Source organism: Nylanderia fulva, unplaced genomic scaffold (genome assembly GCF_048542155.1).
Source record: "Nylanderia fulva isolate GAGA-0341 unplaced genomic scaffold, ASM4854215v1 Scaffold34, whole genome shotgun sequence".
Taxonomy (NCBI): Eukaryota; Metazoa; Arthropoda; class Insecta; order Hymenoptera; family Formicidae; genus Nylanderia; species Nylanderia fulva.
The window spans coordinates 176,349-191,929 of record NW_028190411.1 but is presented as its reverse complement, the minus strand read 5'-3'; the positions used below and the strand labels follow the sequence as shown (position 1 = coordinate 191,929).

General features: G+C 35.5%; 1 protein-coding gene across 3 annotated transcripts in view; it reads left to right on the top strand.

The window, feature by feature from the left end:
- vg (transcription factor vestigial) overlaps positions 1–4,718 on the top strand; it is a 46,649-nt gene extending 41,931 nt beyond the window's left edge. The window contains exon 6 of one of the 3 annotated variants that reach the window (XM_029302887.2): positions 3,665–4,718. In XM_029302887.2, the coding sequence (XP_029158720.2) occupies positions 3,665–3,797 (133 nt within the window). In that variant the 3' untranslated portion in view covers positions 3,798–4,718. The remainder of the gene's footprint in view (positions 1–3,664) is intronic. The other 2 variants (XM_029302889.2, XM_029302888.2) reach the window with 2 other exon arrangements.
- Positions 4,719–15,581: the final 10,863 nt, after the last annotated feature.

Below are 15,581 nucleotides of genomic sequence, written 5' to 3'. Positions count from 1 at the left end.
CAATGACGTCACGTAATTCACCGTTGCACGAGAAGAAGGGAAAAGAGAGACCAGACTCAGGCCAGAGTCGGGGATGACCATCCTCGATTGGTCAGCCTGCGAACGGAGGGAGTGGTCGAGCAGTTGCTGGTTCTATCGATCTCTCAACTCGACTCTGCTTTGCTACGAACGAAGCGAACCAGACAGGTCGCCGCATTGGCGAACGCGAGAAATTCATGATGTCCCTTTCCTTTTTTATCCGGTTTAATCCCTTTTTTTCCTAATCACCTAATCCCCTAAGATTCTCTAATCTAGGATTTTTTTGCAAAGTATCGATTACACTTTATTCTTCATCTAGGTCTCTAAGTTTTATAGAGAGATGTTTGCTCTATGAATTCTTCAGTTTTTAAATATTAGCTTTGTGCTTTAAAATATAAAAAAAAATGTTAAATTTATATTATGTTTTAATTAAAAATGTTCAAATCTCCAGGAGTCTTGACTTATCGATCTTTTGCGGTCGATATCTTCTTGTTCTTTGAATTCTTTTCGTCTCTCGTTACTCGGAATTTAAGACGAAAACGATCACTTTTCTCACCGCGCTCGACGTACAGAAACAAGGGCATCGAAATTAAATTAAATCGAACACCCTCGCTCTGCAAAAAGTGAGGAGTCGACCCTTGCTATCCCTTCACCGGCGGGAGATGAGCGCACACAGGGCGAGTATTGTGATGACCCTTATCAATGGGGGCGGAAGGGTCAGACCCCTCGCCGTCTCTGGAATCCAATATACTTGAATTCGTTGTAAGCCCGGTCGAGCGGCGTCCCTCGCGAACTCGTATGCATCGATGAGCGACTATTAATTACAAATTAAACTTCCCAAATCTCTTCGGGATCATCGACGTGTGTCGGATGCAATATTGCACATGTCAAGTATAATCGTCTTCTTTCCAAATCGTTCTTAGATGGAAACGAAAACCTGCTTATAAAAGTAAAACATGTGTTTAACAATCCTTAAATATAAAACAAATGTCATTTTTCTTATTTTGACAGATAGAAGAAAGTATTGTATACGAACCGATCTGTGAAACTCTTAAAAGCGGTCTTGATTGATTATCTGAAGCACCGTAAATCAAATAAGCAATTCTTTAAATTTTGATATCAACTTTGTTGTATGCAATTGATTTTCTACTTGCTAAGCATGGCTAAAATCGACGATCACGACTTGTCATTAAATTCATCTCGAAATTAGACAGTTCTCACGTGACTCTTCTGTCGCAAACATCGGAGAGGGTGACTTCAGGATAATATGGCAAACAGGGCAATATTGTTCGGGTTATTCGACACACCGTATACCAAACCACCCCTTGCGTCGCCATTTTCTCTGTGTCGTATCGGCTTCGCATGTGCGTGGTGAAAACACACATATACGCGGTTCGCATAAATCGTCCTAGCGGGTGACACTTATGGCGTATTATGCTCGGCATTTGCGATATCGCAGGACGCATTGAATTAGGACATTCTCCCATGAGGATTACACGCTGGCCTTTCCGCTTAGGATTTTCGTGAAGGATTAACGTCATAGGGTTGACCGCACTGAATTATCGCTGTTTTTGATGAGATTCCTTCATTAATAGAATCAAGGATTTTGACATGTCTTTCCTCCTTTTATAGCATTTTATTAATAATTATTTAAATATATATATATTACATTTTATATTTTAATATTGTGTAACAAGATAGTAACTATTTATATGTCGTTAATTAATTTTATTTTCTTTTATAATTGACTTACATAAACTTTAAGGTAACATTTGGCGAAGAAATCGCACATACGGCGTTTTATCATATTCTTAAGAAACGTAGAATAGGATGTTTCCATTTGAAACCTCAAACGCACACACAAATCAACAGAATACAAAGTTACGGACAGACGCACCTTTATGAATGTTCCAACATTCAATATCGTGATATCAAAGAGCAGTGCGAGATCCTGCGCGAAGGAATTCTCTTTAGTCTTACCGACAAAGAAGTGAGGCGTACAAACTCCAAGGAAACCGGCGAAACGAAATGTTTTGTCGGAAATTGCCAAGAATTTCTTCGCTCTATCTTACTAAAAATTTAATCTTGGAAAATAACATTTTAGATCAATTAACGATGCAGAAAACAATAATTTATAATTTACATGGAAAAATCATATACACATGCACAATTTAGTGGTATCAAAAATGACACAATATATATATGTATGTATGACCTGCATAAAAAAGACTATTATAATTAAATTCAGACTCAAATTTTGTAGTCTTTAAAAAATTCTATATTTTTTTAACAATATTTTAAAATTTAGATTAGAATTTTGAAATTATAAGTCTTCGATTCAATTTCAAATAATAGCTAATAATTCCGCTATATTCCATTTGATGTAATTTGTCGCTATATATTTGTATATAATAGAGAATCAATCTTAATCGCGCGGTAATTCTCGAAATATATTTTTCCTTTCCATCCAATGCCTTTTTTCGATAATTTTCCAACTCAGTGATTCTCGATCAAATAATACTTTGCGTTTCATACAACGATTACTCATACGATCGTGTCTTTTGTACTCACATCCCATGCACGTATGTCGCACGCCAATACTATAGACGACACACCATAGGTCGCACACTGACTTTGAAGCAGGTAGATACGGTCCACGTGCCGACACGTGCGTATCGATGGATACAAACTCAATATCTTGTATCATGCACGTGCTGGCAATTCATGATGTCGAAACATCGATACGTTGCGCGATAATCGAAGGTGGAGCTTGGTTGATCCGATCAAGAAATATTAAAAAAGAAATTGAGAAAATATCTGCATAGCTTTAATACCTTTGATCTCATTGTATTAACTTAATTCAACGATAACATTTTTTTATTATACACATTAATTTTGAAAAAAGATATATTAATCTTTAATATTCTTTGAAGTAATTGATATAATTTTTTGGTTCTTTTAAAGAATTATGAATCTGTTCTCTGAAGCAATGATAAGAAGTGTTTCACATTTATATCGTGAAACTGTTGAACGATTATACAGCATCCTCTTATTCGAACTATATAAGGATGCTGCATCGGCGACGATGATCTGTCGGTTCAATCTTCGGTATATCGAGATAAGAGATAAATTCGGTCGCAAGAGACATGAGATCTTAACTGACCGGTCTCGTGACATCGGGCCTCATCTATCTATCCGTTCGTTCGTCCATCCGTTTGTACGTCCGTGTTGCTCAGCGGGTGCCATCACCAGTTCTGCACCTTCGCATCCGTCATAACGTTGTCTCTCCTTTTATTACTGCCGATAAATAATTTCAAGCAACGACAAGAGACGCCTTTCAAATCAGAAAGCAGCTTCAAACAGCTGATTGCTTGTATAACGTTTAGCAATCTCTCACTGGAATGCCGGAAGCCTTTAATATGAGATCGATGTTTTATTTGGTATAATGTTGCTCTTGAACAAATATTTTACAGAATATTTTAGCAGCTGATTTGAAATCTTAGAAAAAATATAAAGAAGTATTTTCTTTTTTTCCAAGTATATAACAAAATTTAAATTTCAATTATTATACGAAAAGCTCAGAAACATTAAGAGATTAAATAAAAATTTATTTAATGACATCTCTCTCTCTTTTTTTATGTTACAGGACTCGAGTCTCAAGTTCAGGATTCCAAGGACCTTTACTGGTTCTAGGATCGAGCGTTGGACAGGAGGCATGCCGTATCCTTAAATTCAGAGAACGACTGAACGATTGTGTTTCGATTAATGAGAAAATTTAATGATTAGATCGTATAAAATACAAACGTAAAAGGAACAAGGACATTGTTGAGCAAAAATGACGATTGAACGTTCGTCGTTGTCGCTTGTTCATCGTTGTACATAATGTTACCTACGTCTTTTAAGGATCTACTATTAACGTAAAGAGGATAGTATTAGACGAATTATTTGCGCGCACTATTACCTTTATAGTGACTGCTGTCTGAAATGTCTGTCTAAGGAGAGGTTGGCTGATGGCTTATCTCACGATGAGAATGTGACCGAGAAGCGTCTTCAGCTGGTACAATAGTGTAGCGCGATCTAGACCGTCAGAACACACCTAAATTTCCCAAATAATTATGTAATAACATGTCTTCGATTTATGCTACAAGACATTATATTTGAATTTTTTACTTCATTAAGGATACGATGGTTAAATGAGAATAGCATTCGACAGTTTATATTTATTCAAAACAAGGTAAGAATTTAAAAAACTAGAAGAGAAAGAAACAATAGAGAGAAAGGGAAAAAATGCTTCCAAAATTCAAATCGAGAGACATTACATACAAGATTAGCAAATAATTATTTGGCAAATTTAGCTGCCGATTTAAGTGAAGTATTTATTGACCAATGATCTTGCCATATATATAAATATATTATTATTAATTATTATTATTATTAATGTATCATAAACAATGGACGCTGCAGATATAAAATCTTCTCAAAAGAGTTAGCGAATTAAAATAGTTATTATCCGACAAATCAACTATTATTCTTTGCACCCTAATTGCACCCTACGTACATCTTATCTCTTCATCTTTCAAATCTTTCACACCCGCTGTTTCATCGTTTAGTATCTGTCCGGTATAATCACTACCGTATTACTTACATTAAGCACATCGTATCCATTTCATGTTATCGCCTGCCTAATTGTTAAATAAATAATTCACATATCACATCATTTGCTTCTTTTTCACTTACCGTCATTTTTTTCGTTTTTTTTTTTCAAAATAACGAAAACCAATTTTTCGAACTTTTTTCTATCTTCAGATTTTTATGTCTTCCATTTTCTTATATTTTTTAATTACTTTGGTAAATTAATATCGCGTCAATAAAAATACATTTGTCGTTCTTCTGATGATTAGAAATATTCTTTAAGGTTTATAATTTATTTTTTATTAATTGTAATCATCTGGTTTCTAAAAGCAATTTTCCGCCGAGGAAAATAGGATTTCATGTTTTTCGCGGTTCGTTACGCTCACCCTGGTTAATTACACATCCTTAAATTTAGCGATGCTCCAGCAATGGAAAGTTAATCGAGCACGTAATAAGAACAGGAAGTTTAATTTGTTCTCTGTCCAATGGGTTTCTATCTCGTCTCTTGAAAAATGCAGGTAAGCGAATTATTGCAAATTGTAACATTAAGTATACTATTAAAATTTCGGTGCTAAAATGGTAAATTTTTTTATTTGCACTGCGTTTCTTATAAAGAAAATTATTTTCGATTAACAAAGAGAATACACTAAGAGACATTTTGTCTGCTCGAGGTTCTAGGAGAAAACTCGATGTTCTACATGCAGCTTAATAACTCGAGGATATTAATTTAAGCCCGTAACACGTGGGCTTGCGCATTTGTTTTCCCGACGTAGGCGGAAGTAACGCTAACGAGATGAGAAAACGAGCAATTAACTTCGTCACTTCGGACGAGGAGGAAACGCGCAGATGATCGACGCGCGCGTTATCACGTGTAAAGCATATGCTGTTCTTAGTCCGTGTCTGCTTCATGATAAATTGTGTGTATATGTATGTCTAAAGCCTTTAATAAATTATCACTACTATTTCGAGTTTTTATCGGGCATTATTGAATTTAGCGACATTAAATCAAAAGAAGAATCTGTAAGGTTTTGCTTGACAAGAAACCAGTCTTAATTTCATCCGACAAAAAATAAAAGTTCTTGTTTTTTTAACATGTAAAATACAAGATTAAATTTGTTTTTATCAATAATTCAAAACTTTATAATTTTAACATTGCGACATATTAAATATTGTATTTTGAAATTGTTTAGTGCACAAATAAGTATATAATAGTATTTTGCAAGGAATAATTCGAGTATTTTAATTGTGTCATTATAGCAGCATGATGTCAACTTATGCGCTATAAATGTTCTGTAAAGGATCGCGTTTTGTCCGGCAATTTAATATCGTCGACTTTAGTCGGGACATCGCCCCGGCAGCATACATAAATCAGTCTGTTACGTTTCTTTTACCATTTCGTATGATCCCCGTGTTTTCTTACGCAATCGTGCATATGCCGCGGCTAGACGCGGAAAAACTACCGACAGGAAACCACGTGAGATCCATGTGAAGAACGGCGAAATGCCGAGCTTCCTGGTTTCCATACATTGTCGTTTCTAGATATATTGCTCAAATAATTTCATTTTTTCTCTTCGTGTGGTAACAAAGTTATTGTACATCAATTATATCGACTTATATAAAATATAACATTTATAAAATGTTATTAATATAAAATAATAACATTTTTATTTTTTACAAAAATAGGTAACGGTTGTGCATATAAAATAGTTAATTTTTTATCGATGATAATATATATTATCTTATTTTTAATTCTTTCATTTTACTTATCAGATTAATGAAATGGAATCAAAACTGACTTAATAAAAATCTATATCGTTAAACAAGAATGCGATTAATAATAGTTCTATTATCTTTTTGTGTGCAGGATTTAATGTGACGCACTTAAATTCCGAGACGTAACTTTCGAAATACATTTAAGATTCGCTGAATGTCAAATAACTTTGCGTTTATCGAAGAAATATCTTTTGTAATGTGTCAGTTTTGTCGAGTTTGTTTTGCTTTAGTGGTAATTAAGCGTTTCGTAATGACGAGGGACGTTGCCTCGTTGTTGCCTCGTAATCTCCGATCGGATTCTGATTTCAATAAACGGTAGCCGCCACTAAATCTAGCATATAATAAAATAAATCCTCGCGTAAATGGCAACAACTAGCAAAGAAAGGTTCTAGTCTCGATTCTCGGATAAGAAGAAAACGACCGATATACAAGGTGTCTATACTCTTCACATAATAATTAGAATGGATTTTCTATTAGCAGAAATTTATAATGAAAGAATTAATTATAAATAATGAAATTATATATTTCACGCTAATTGCAATATAACTTAAATTAGTATAAATAAGTTTTAAAATATTTAGTATGGATGAGAAAAGATAATAGTAGAAACACCGTGTATATATACAGAAGACGAGAAGGCTGAAGGAAGATGGAGAGAGAAAGGGAGAATAGAAGCGAGATTTATTGCCAGACTCTAGAATATATCATGCTGTTGTAATTACCGAACTGGCTTTTGTTTGGTCGATAGTTTATTCACTGTTCCTATTATGCTCGCGATAGGATCGCATATGCAAATTTATTAACGCAATTGAATTTTTTTTTACGACGTTAAAAATCGAAATCAAGAAGTCGGAATATTAAAAAAATAATGTCCACCAATTGTTTTCATTTTTAAAAAGTTTAACTATTCTCTATATCAAAGAAATTACATTTTGAAAAAAATGTCACACACAAAGTATAAAGATAAAATTTATTAAATTTTCATAAAATTCTTGTTTAGTTTTGATAGAAAAACAAATTTTAAAGCATCAAAACAGGTGCACGGTAAATAATCAAATACTCTTGTGCGAATCACCCCTCAAACTTCGCGGTAATTAAATACCAAATACATGTGAGCTCCCCTCTTTATTGTAACTCACCGGGATAATATAAGGGGGTCGAATCGTGGATATTGCACCAGCGCAATAAATGGTTCGACCGTGAATATGAATATTAATTTTTCTTTGAATTTGTCGACCATTTGTCAAAGTCCAAATTACCATCTGTATAAATCAAGCAATTTTTATGGAATTAAAAAACCTACGTTTCCAATCTTTTGATCAATTAATTTAATTATGGAAATAGTTTATTACAATATAATTTTGTGTGTCTTATATCTTGATATTTTTGTTTAATATTATTACATTTTTTTAACAAATATTTTCGACCGATCTGCATCGAACAAGAGTTTGCCATGTCCAGATTAAAGATGAAGAAATAAAAAAATATCAGAAGCTTCTCTCCTATAGATTTACTTAAATTCCTATTCAAAGTCCAAATTACCATCTGCATAAATCAAGCAATTTTTATGGAATTAAAAACCGTTTCCAATCTTTTGATCAATTAATTTAATTATGCAAATAGTTTTTTATAATATAATTCTATGGCTCTTATATCTTGATACTTTTGTTTGATCTTATTAAATTTTTTTAACAAATATTTTCAACCAATCTGCATCGAACAGGAGTTTGCCATGTTCAGATTAAAGATGAAGAAATAAAAAAATATCAGAAGCTTCTCTCCTCTAGATTTACTTAAATTCCTATTTTACCCATAAAATTACCATCGGCCTCGATGTACCTTCGTCTTCACTCTGGACCCCACATGATATCAGCGTCTTCTCCCACGAGGTAGATTTATGATCGAGAAAATATAAAACCTCTTCTTCCTTCTTTACCTCGTCCCTTTAGGAATCCCCTATTACATAAACGAGTCGCATGTTCTCTCGTACATAGAACAGGAACATTCGGCTATCTCTCGTGGCTGACATAGGCGCAGATAAACGTATAGATATAATCGGCCACGCTGACAGAAGTCTCTCCCTCCTTCTCGCGCAAGAGGCTACCTGCCGCGCGGGATGTCTCTTCAAGCATAGATCGTAGACGATCGTGGTGGATCTTCGTATATAGTCGGCCTGGATCATCGGGGAATTAGGGAGCATGATTCGAGCATTCCACGGCATCGCGATCCTCGAATTGAGGAATGCAGCCGGTCAACTACGATCGGCAGGATATCTTTTCCAAGGACGGAAGTCCGGAAGCCACTGGTAATATCCGTTAAGCTCATTTGCTCTGCGGGTTTTACGAAAGCGTATGTACGTACACATTTCGTAAAATACAATAGTACAAGTTAGAAGTGTAGAATATAGAAGTAATACCTTCTCTATTAATAACGTTTACGTATAATTAACAGATATTTATGATACATCATTTAGCCATAATATTTATGACCCTAAAGTTCGTAATTTTATCACGCAGAAAAGATTTATTTATAATTTATCATTTTGTTAATATTATTTAATTTTGATTGTAGTCCGCTCAATGTGTTTCCTTAATAATTGTCAGAAGATTAAAATCAATCGGACATCTGCAAAACTAGCTTTTGTAATTAATTATATATACGTGTATATAAAATTATAAATATATTACATTTTATATAATTATTATTTGTACATAAAATGATATTTGTTATTATTTACTGCGTCATTGAGATGTCGATGAGATGAGAAGTAAGAGGTGTCTATCTGAGTGAGTCAAAAGGGTTGTCCTTCCTCTTTCTCTCGTCGTCGTGCGCCAAAGAGCCGGCAAGCAGCTGCGGAATGTCTTCATTAAAATACTCGGGCTCATCATTTATGCAGAGCAAAAACGCAACGAGGTGAGCGTCTTGCGAACGGATCCAACATCAACGAGATTCGCACTCTGTCCTATATTCGCGGGCGTCCTTCGATTCCATCTTACAATTAGATCGTTCTAACGATACAGAGCCTTTCGTTCTCATTTATCGAGCAACGTAGAATAATTTTTTGAGATTTGCTTAAATTCTTCAAGCTTTTCATCATTGTATTTTCTCTTATCAAAAATTGAATTAAATTCTATTGTTTCTGTAACTCTTTATATATAATTATACCATTAAATTTAAATTTTAATGTCTTGTAATTAATGATATTTTAAATGTTAAAGGTTAAGGAAGCCAATTAATTAATTTGTATATTAATTTTCTATATATCAGAGAAATAAGAGGACAACGTTCGAGGATAAACGTATGAGTGCTGCCTTTATTTGTCTGGCTAAAAAAGAGAATCCTAAAGCAGCGGAATGATTTATCTCATCGTGATTGTTCCTGAAGCGCATTGGCATAACAATAGTTACGCGGGTGCATCGTCAGGCGCACGTGGGTTCCCTTTAAAAGTCCTACTATGGGCAACCGTCTCGATCCCTACTCGTTTTTCCGGTCACGTTTCATTTGGCGTATTCAGCGTGTCGTTAGGGTTCACCGTTCATTAGGCAGGTGTACAGTGATTCGCGAAAAATCACCCAAAATCAACTGCATTATTAGTTAAATCGAGGGTCAAGAGTCTCTCATCTATTCACTTCATCCAATTTTCTTTCTTTTTTAATGCTTGATATAAAATTAATAATAATTAATAAAAATGTAACCAATATAGAGGCCAACTCAGAGGCCTATCATATAATAATATATATTTATTATAATATATTTCACTATTTTTAAATAATTTAATAAAAACTATTCTTAATATTTAATATTTATTCCGACGGATTTTTATTTCTAACATTTTTTTAATTGTGCACAAGATCTAACACAAAACTGTCAAAATAAAAAAAATCTACGCTAGCGCACATTGAATAAATCGGTCTTGACAGCTATATTAGTTACATTTTGTTACGCTTGACAGCATGTAGTCGATATAGAAGTGTCCTGACCTGTATATAAGGCCTCGATTAAAACTCTTGTACTTAAAAAAATGACTTCCAAATGAATTGCAATAGAAAATAAGCTCGATCGCGAAACTCAGCATTGAGTTATGATCCGAAAGAATGAAATCTCGATCCGATCGCGATGTCGTACAGTCGCGCGCTCGACAAAGGCTGAAAAAAAATCTCTAGGAATGTCAGCGAGCATTTTTCGGCGGTGTCACCTCAGAGAGGGAGAACTCCCTCTCTGCTCCTTCTCTCTCTCTCTTCGACTTGTCTAGGCAGACCCTCGTTATCTACCTGCAGCACGGACCCAGGGGGGCCCTCGAGCAGGGCCCCCGTTGTCGAGGGCCCGTAAGGCATCTCGTGTTCCCACGGGCTCGGGAACCTCCTCTGACGTATGATGTCCCGAATGTGCGGCTACAAGGCGTCCTCCTCTATTCGATATCGTCGATTTTTTCTCCTCTCTGTCGATCCTCTCACGCATTTCACCGGTTCCGTTCTCATCTCCTCCTTTCCTTTTTTATCTTGGAACTCGTGAGGAAACCGGTAGCCCGAGGTAGTCGTCGGCGGCGATCTTTGAGCGACTTCCGGATCTTTCGAGAAACCTTATTTTTATCTTTACGATTATGCGAAGAAGATTAACGTAGAAATGTGACAAGCCAATCAGTATAAGTTTTATATAATAACGTTACAGCTTGTCGAACTCTAGTTGGGAGCTTCAATTAGTATATCTTAATAGAATCTGATAATGTGCTTTCTTTTTTTAAAAATATTGGAGCAGAACGAAACAGAGATACACAAGAAATATAATTTATTTCATGCAACCGAGCAAGTCGAGACACACACGGTACTCGATTTAACAAATGCATCGGAAGTGTACATAAGTCATTGCGTGGATACAAACGCAAGTTTCCGTTGCCCAACTGTCTGATATGCATACAATGTCACGATTGCCGTATGTCCGTTCTTCCGCGAAATTTCAGCATAATGGATAAGTTCACGTTGACATTGATTTGCGTACTCCGATAGACCGATAATCGACACAATAATATTGAATATAAAAAATAAGGTATACATTTCATACAATATATTTATTGAAATTGTATATTGATTTTTACAATTTTTATAATTTTATTGATACATTTAATGAAATGTTTTGAATTTTGTAGAGTTGTGATTTTTTGGAATATTATCCAAATGAGCAGATCGTCGATTTAATTAGATGCGTACGGGTTCAAATTCATAATCATTGGTTCCGTGGGTTCCTCCCTGATTTTTGATCCGATTCCACCACTTGGCCTGCGCCATCAATATCATGGCAGCAATAATTATTATAACAAATGCCCAAGATTTCTGCAATATTAATAGAAAAGCAGATATTCTTCAAATTATTTTATTCGTGTGTAACATTTATTTGTTATATTAAAATTCGAAAGCGGAAGATTGCAATATCTTCAAATATGTATATCGATATTTTATACTTTTCAAAATCAATTTATAATTTACAATTCTAAACATTTTTATTATAGAATGCAGATTCGCAAAATTTTATGACTTTTTCTATCTTATCATTTATCTAAATAATAATTTTAAGACTTTTAGGTATTTCACCATCTTATGCTTCATACTATTTAAATAGTATGATTTATATTGAAATAGTAATTTAAATCAAGCTTTTTAAATTTAGAGTTTGAAATGAAAAACACACTGCACAAAATCTATGCAATATAAAAAATTAATGTAATATATCTGTCTCGTGACACTCAGAAATTTGACACAAAAGCTTGCACAGTTTTTTCTCTCTTCCGAAATGATCGTCGACACAATCAAAATCAACACTATATACTCATCAAACTGATGATTGATCGGATTAATAATGAGCACTTACGTTGAACATGATTACAACGATTTTCTCTTCAAACAATCTTGTACAGTTCGCGGTTTTTTTAATGCTGACATGACTTCGGATTTCGACGAACGTATTTATACTGATGTCAACAGCTGTGCAAATAAACGCGGTCAATAATTAACAAAGTTGATTACGTCCTTTCTTTTCAATATACAATCAATGGATTTTACGCGCTATCTCTTTTTGTCAAATACAATTTAACAAATTTTATATATAAGACCCAGAATTTTTATAAGACACAGAATGGTGATAGAAATAAGAAGGAAAGAAAACTCTTGAAAATTATCGCCATTATTACAACACACTTCTTCGCAGACTAAATTGATTGAGAAAAAAATCCGAGGAACCACAGGGATGTCAATTCGAACCGGAGTCGACGGCGAATCCAATCGGCGTTAATCGGTAACTGATCTCATGCAAATCTGCAGTAGCACTTTGAAGATTCAGAAAGAAAGCAGACTAAATTGATTGAGAAAAAAATCCGAGGAACCACAGGGATGTCAATTCGAACCGGAGTCGACGGCGATCCAATCGGCGTTAATCGGTAACTGATCTCATGCAAATCTGCAGTAGCACCTTGAAGATTCAGAAAGAAAGCAAGAGGATTCAGAAAGAAAAAGAGGAGCTTGAGAGAGAGAGAGAGAGAGACTCTTCTTTCTCGGCCTTCGAGCCCTTGCGCCCGAGATAAAATCTTCGCTTGTCTTCGCGCTGGACCACGATCTCAAACACGATCGCGTTTATCTCTTCACACAAAACTACGAATCGCAATTAGTCTTTCTATTCCGCGTTAACCGATGTACGCATTAACGTTAATAAATTCTATTAGAGTTAACAGAAAAGTGCATGCTTCACATTGTTCATAAACATGTGCATCTCTCCTCGTTATTCTTATGCATGCGTACATTGCAAGACAGAGAAATATTTGTCATCGGATCATAACTGGAATATGTATTTGCGATGTGTGGAACGAGCATTATATGATCAACCACTAAGAAGGGAGGAGGTTGAGCCTCGTTTCAATGTTCATCTCTCGCGAATCCCAAACCGCGCGTTGGTTCAGGAGGACGGTCGTGTGTTTGTACGTCGCCTGGTACGTACGTATCTGAAATACTCTTCGTCCCCGGCACAGGAAATCGTCGTTAGGCCCGGCGGAATTCAACGAGTGACACCACAAGTCACCGGAATTTGAGCGTCGCATAGCGTAGGTACCGCGCGAGTCGCGAGCCTCTTTCCGTGTTGGATTCTGATGAATCCGTACTTCTCATGGACTCTTAGATACGCGAATCTGCCAATTGATGGGAGACGGCTCTAAATGAGAGATCACTGATTTTTCGCAATTTTTTAAAATTGTATTATTTAAGTATAACCGTTCTTCATGATGACGTGTAAAGTGATAAGTAACTGAGCTGTGGCGTGAATATTTATAAAGTCATCGATTTAGCAGATTCAATAAAACGTATAATAATTAAGGGAAACCAAAACAATTCCACGCTTTCAAACGATGGAATGCCAAGAGTTTTTCCACCTTTAAAATCATCATTGAAAATAATCCGTATTAACATCTTGAAATGATCCAAGAACAATATAGTGATGTATTCAGCCTCAAAATCATACATATTACACATCATCAAAAGTTGTAATCGTTCGCATCACCCAAGTTATTTTATATATGATTATAATTAACAGTAGGAATTGCAATCGTTAGCATCGTCGAAATGTTTTTTAAATTTTATAATTATGATTTAATTGTATTAATATGTTTTAATGTTTTTATATGGTATAATTGGGAAGCAATACAAATTTATAATATTCATTAACATCCTAATAATTTATGCTCTTGAGTTGGCCTGTACTTACATTAATTTTCCAATTTTATTTCAATATATAAGAGCGTTATAATTTTTACTAATTTATTATTGTATTATTTAACACCTGAAGTGCTGCTGCAAAAATCTGACATTTTTTATAGAAAATATATTTGTATAGAAGACTAGTGTACATCCGAATTTGTACAGCGTTTCAATGAATTTTTAAAATTCTTCGAGCTTTTTGAGACGTGTATTTTTATATTTAAGTTATTTTTTTGTTTAAGTACTTTGGCCTTCTTTCGCATTCCCGAGTTCGCGACTTCGTCTCGCGCTGAAAGCGAGGGCATTCCCGACGAATCCTTCCTCTTATTTTTATCCCGCAATGAACTTCCGAGTGGCGGCGGCGCTTTTCGATTGTCGATTTAACCACCCCGCTTCATCTCGAAACCGCCGACCCGTCCGTCCGTTCCCGCGCAACCCCCGGTGCGGCACCCTGCTTTCCCCATCAATTATTATCGTCCTTCTCGTCCTCGCAGGGCCGACGTCGACTCGGTGTAGGCGCCCTACGATTGGGCGCCGGGACGCCCGGCATCGCCATGGCAACCGACCCTCTTCGACGAGGGCTGCGCAGGGGGATGGGAGAGCGAATAACTCGCGAAAACACGTAAATTAAACGCACTATGGGGGTTGATGGGGCGGAATGGGGCCGAGTGGGTGTCTCAGACTGTGAAACATAGCCGTCATAAGCGGATATTAAAGCGTCCTTCCTTGGGGCAGGGTCCTTCCGCAGCCCTGAATCGGCTCGTAAACGCCGAATAAAAATTTTCATCCCCTTCCAGGAATCTTTCCGTTCCATCCCACCCCTCGAATGCTGTTTCTCCCTCTCTTCCCATCGTGATAATGAGATAAATCTCCATGAATTCTCTGAGCATTTATTTTTTTCACATTTAAACTTTTATATCATTTCTCGTAAAAGTTAATCAAAGAATCATGAATTTTTGGAGGAACAAAAGACTTTCCCGGATAAGATTTTAGATTCGACATCAAGTGCTGCTTTCGAGACTAGATAGTCTTTTTGTGCAAGATAAATATACATATTACAGTTGCTAAAATATAGAAGGTGTTTATCTCTCTCTTCCTATCGTGATTATGAGATGAATCTCCATGAATTCTCTGAGCATTTATTTTTTTCACATTTAAACTTTTTATATCATTTCTCGTAAAAGTTAATCAAAGAATCATGAATTTTTGGAGGAACAAAAGACTTTCCCGGATAAGATTTTAGATTCGACATCAAGTGCTGCTTTCGAGACTAGATGGTCTTTCTGTGCAAGATAAATATACATATTACAGTTGCTAAAATATAGAAGGTGTTTATCCCTCTCTTCCCATCGTGATAATGAGATAAATCTCCATGAATTCTCTGAGCATTTATTTTTTTCACATTTAAACTTTTTATATCATTTC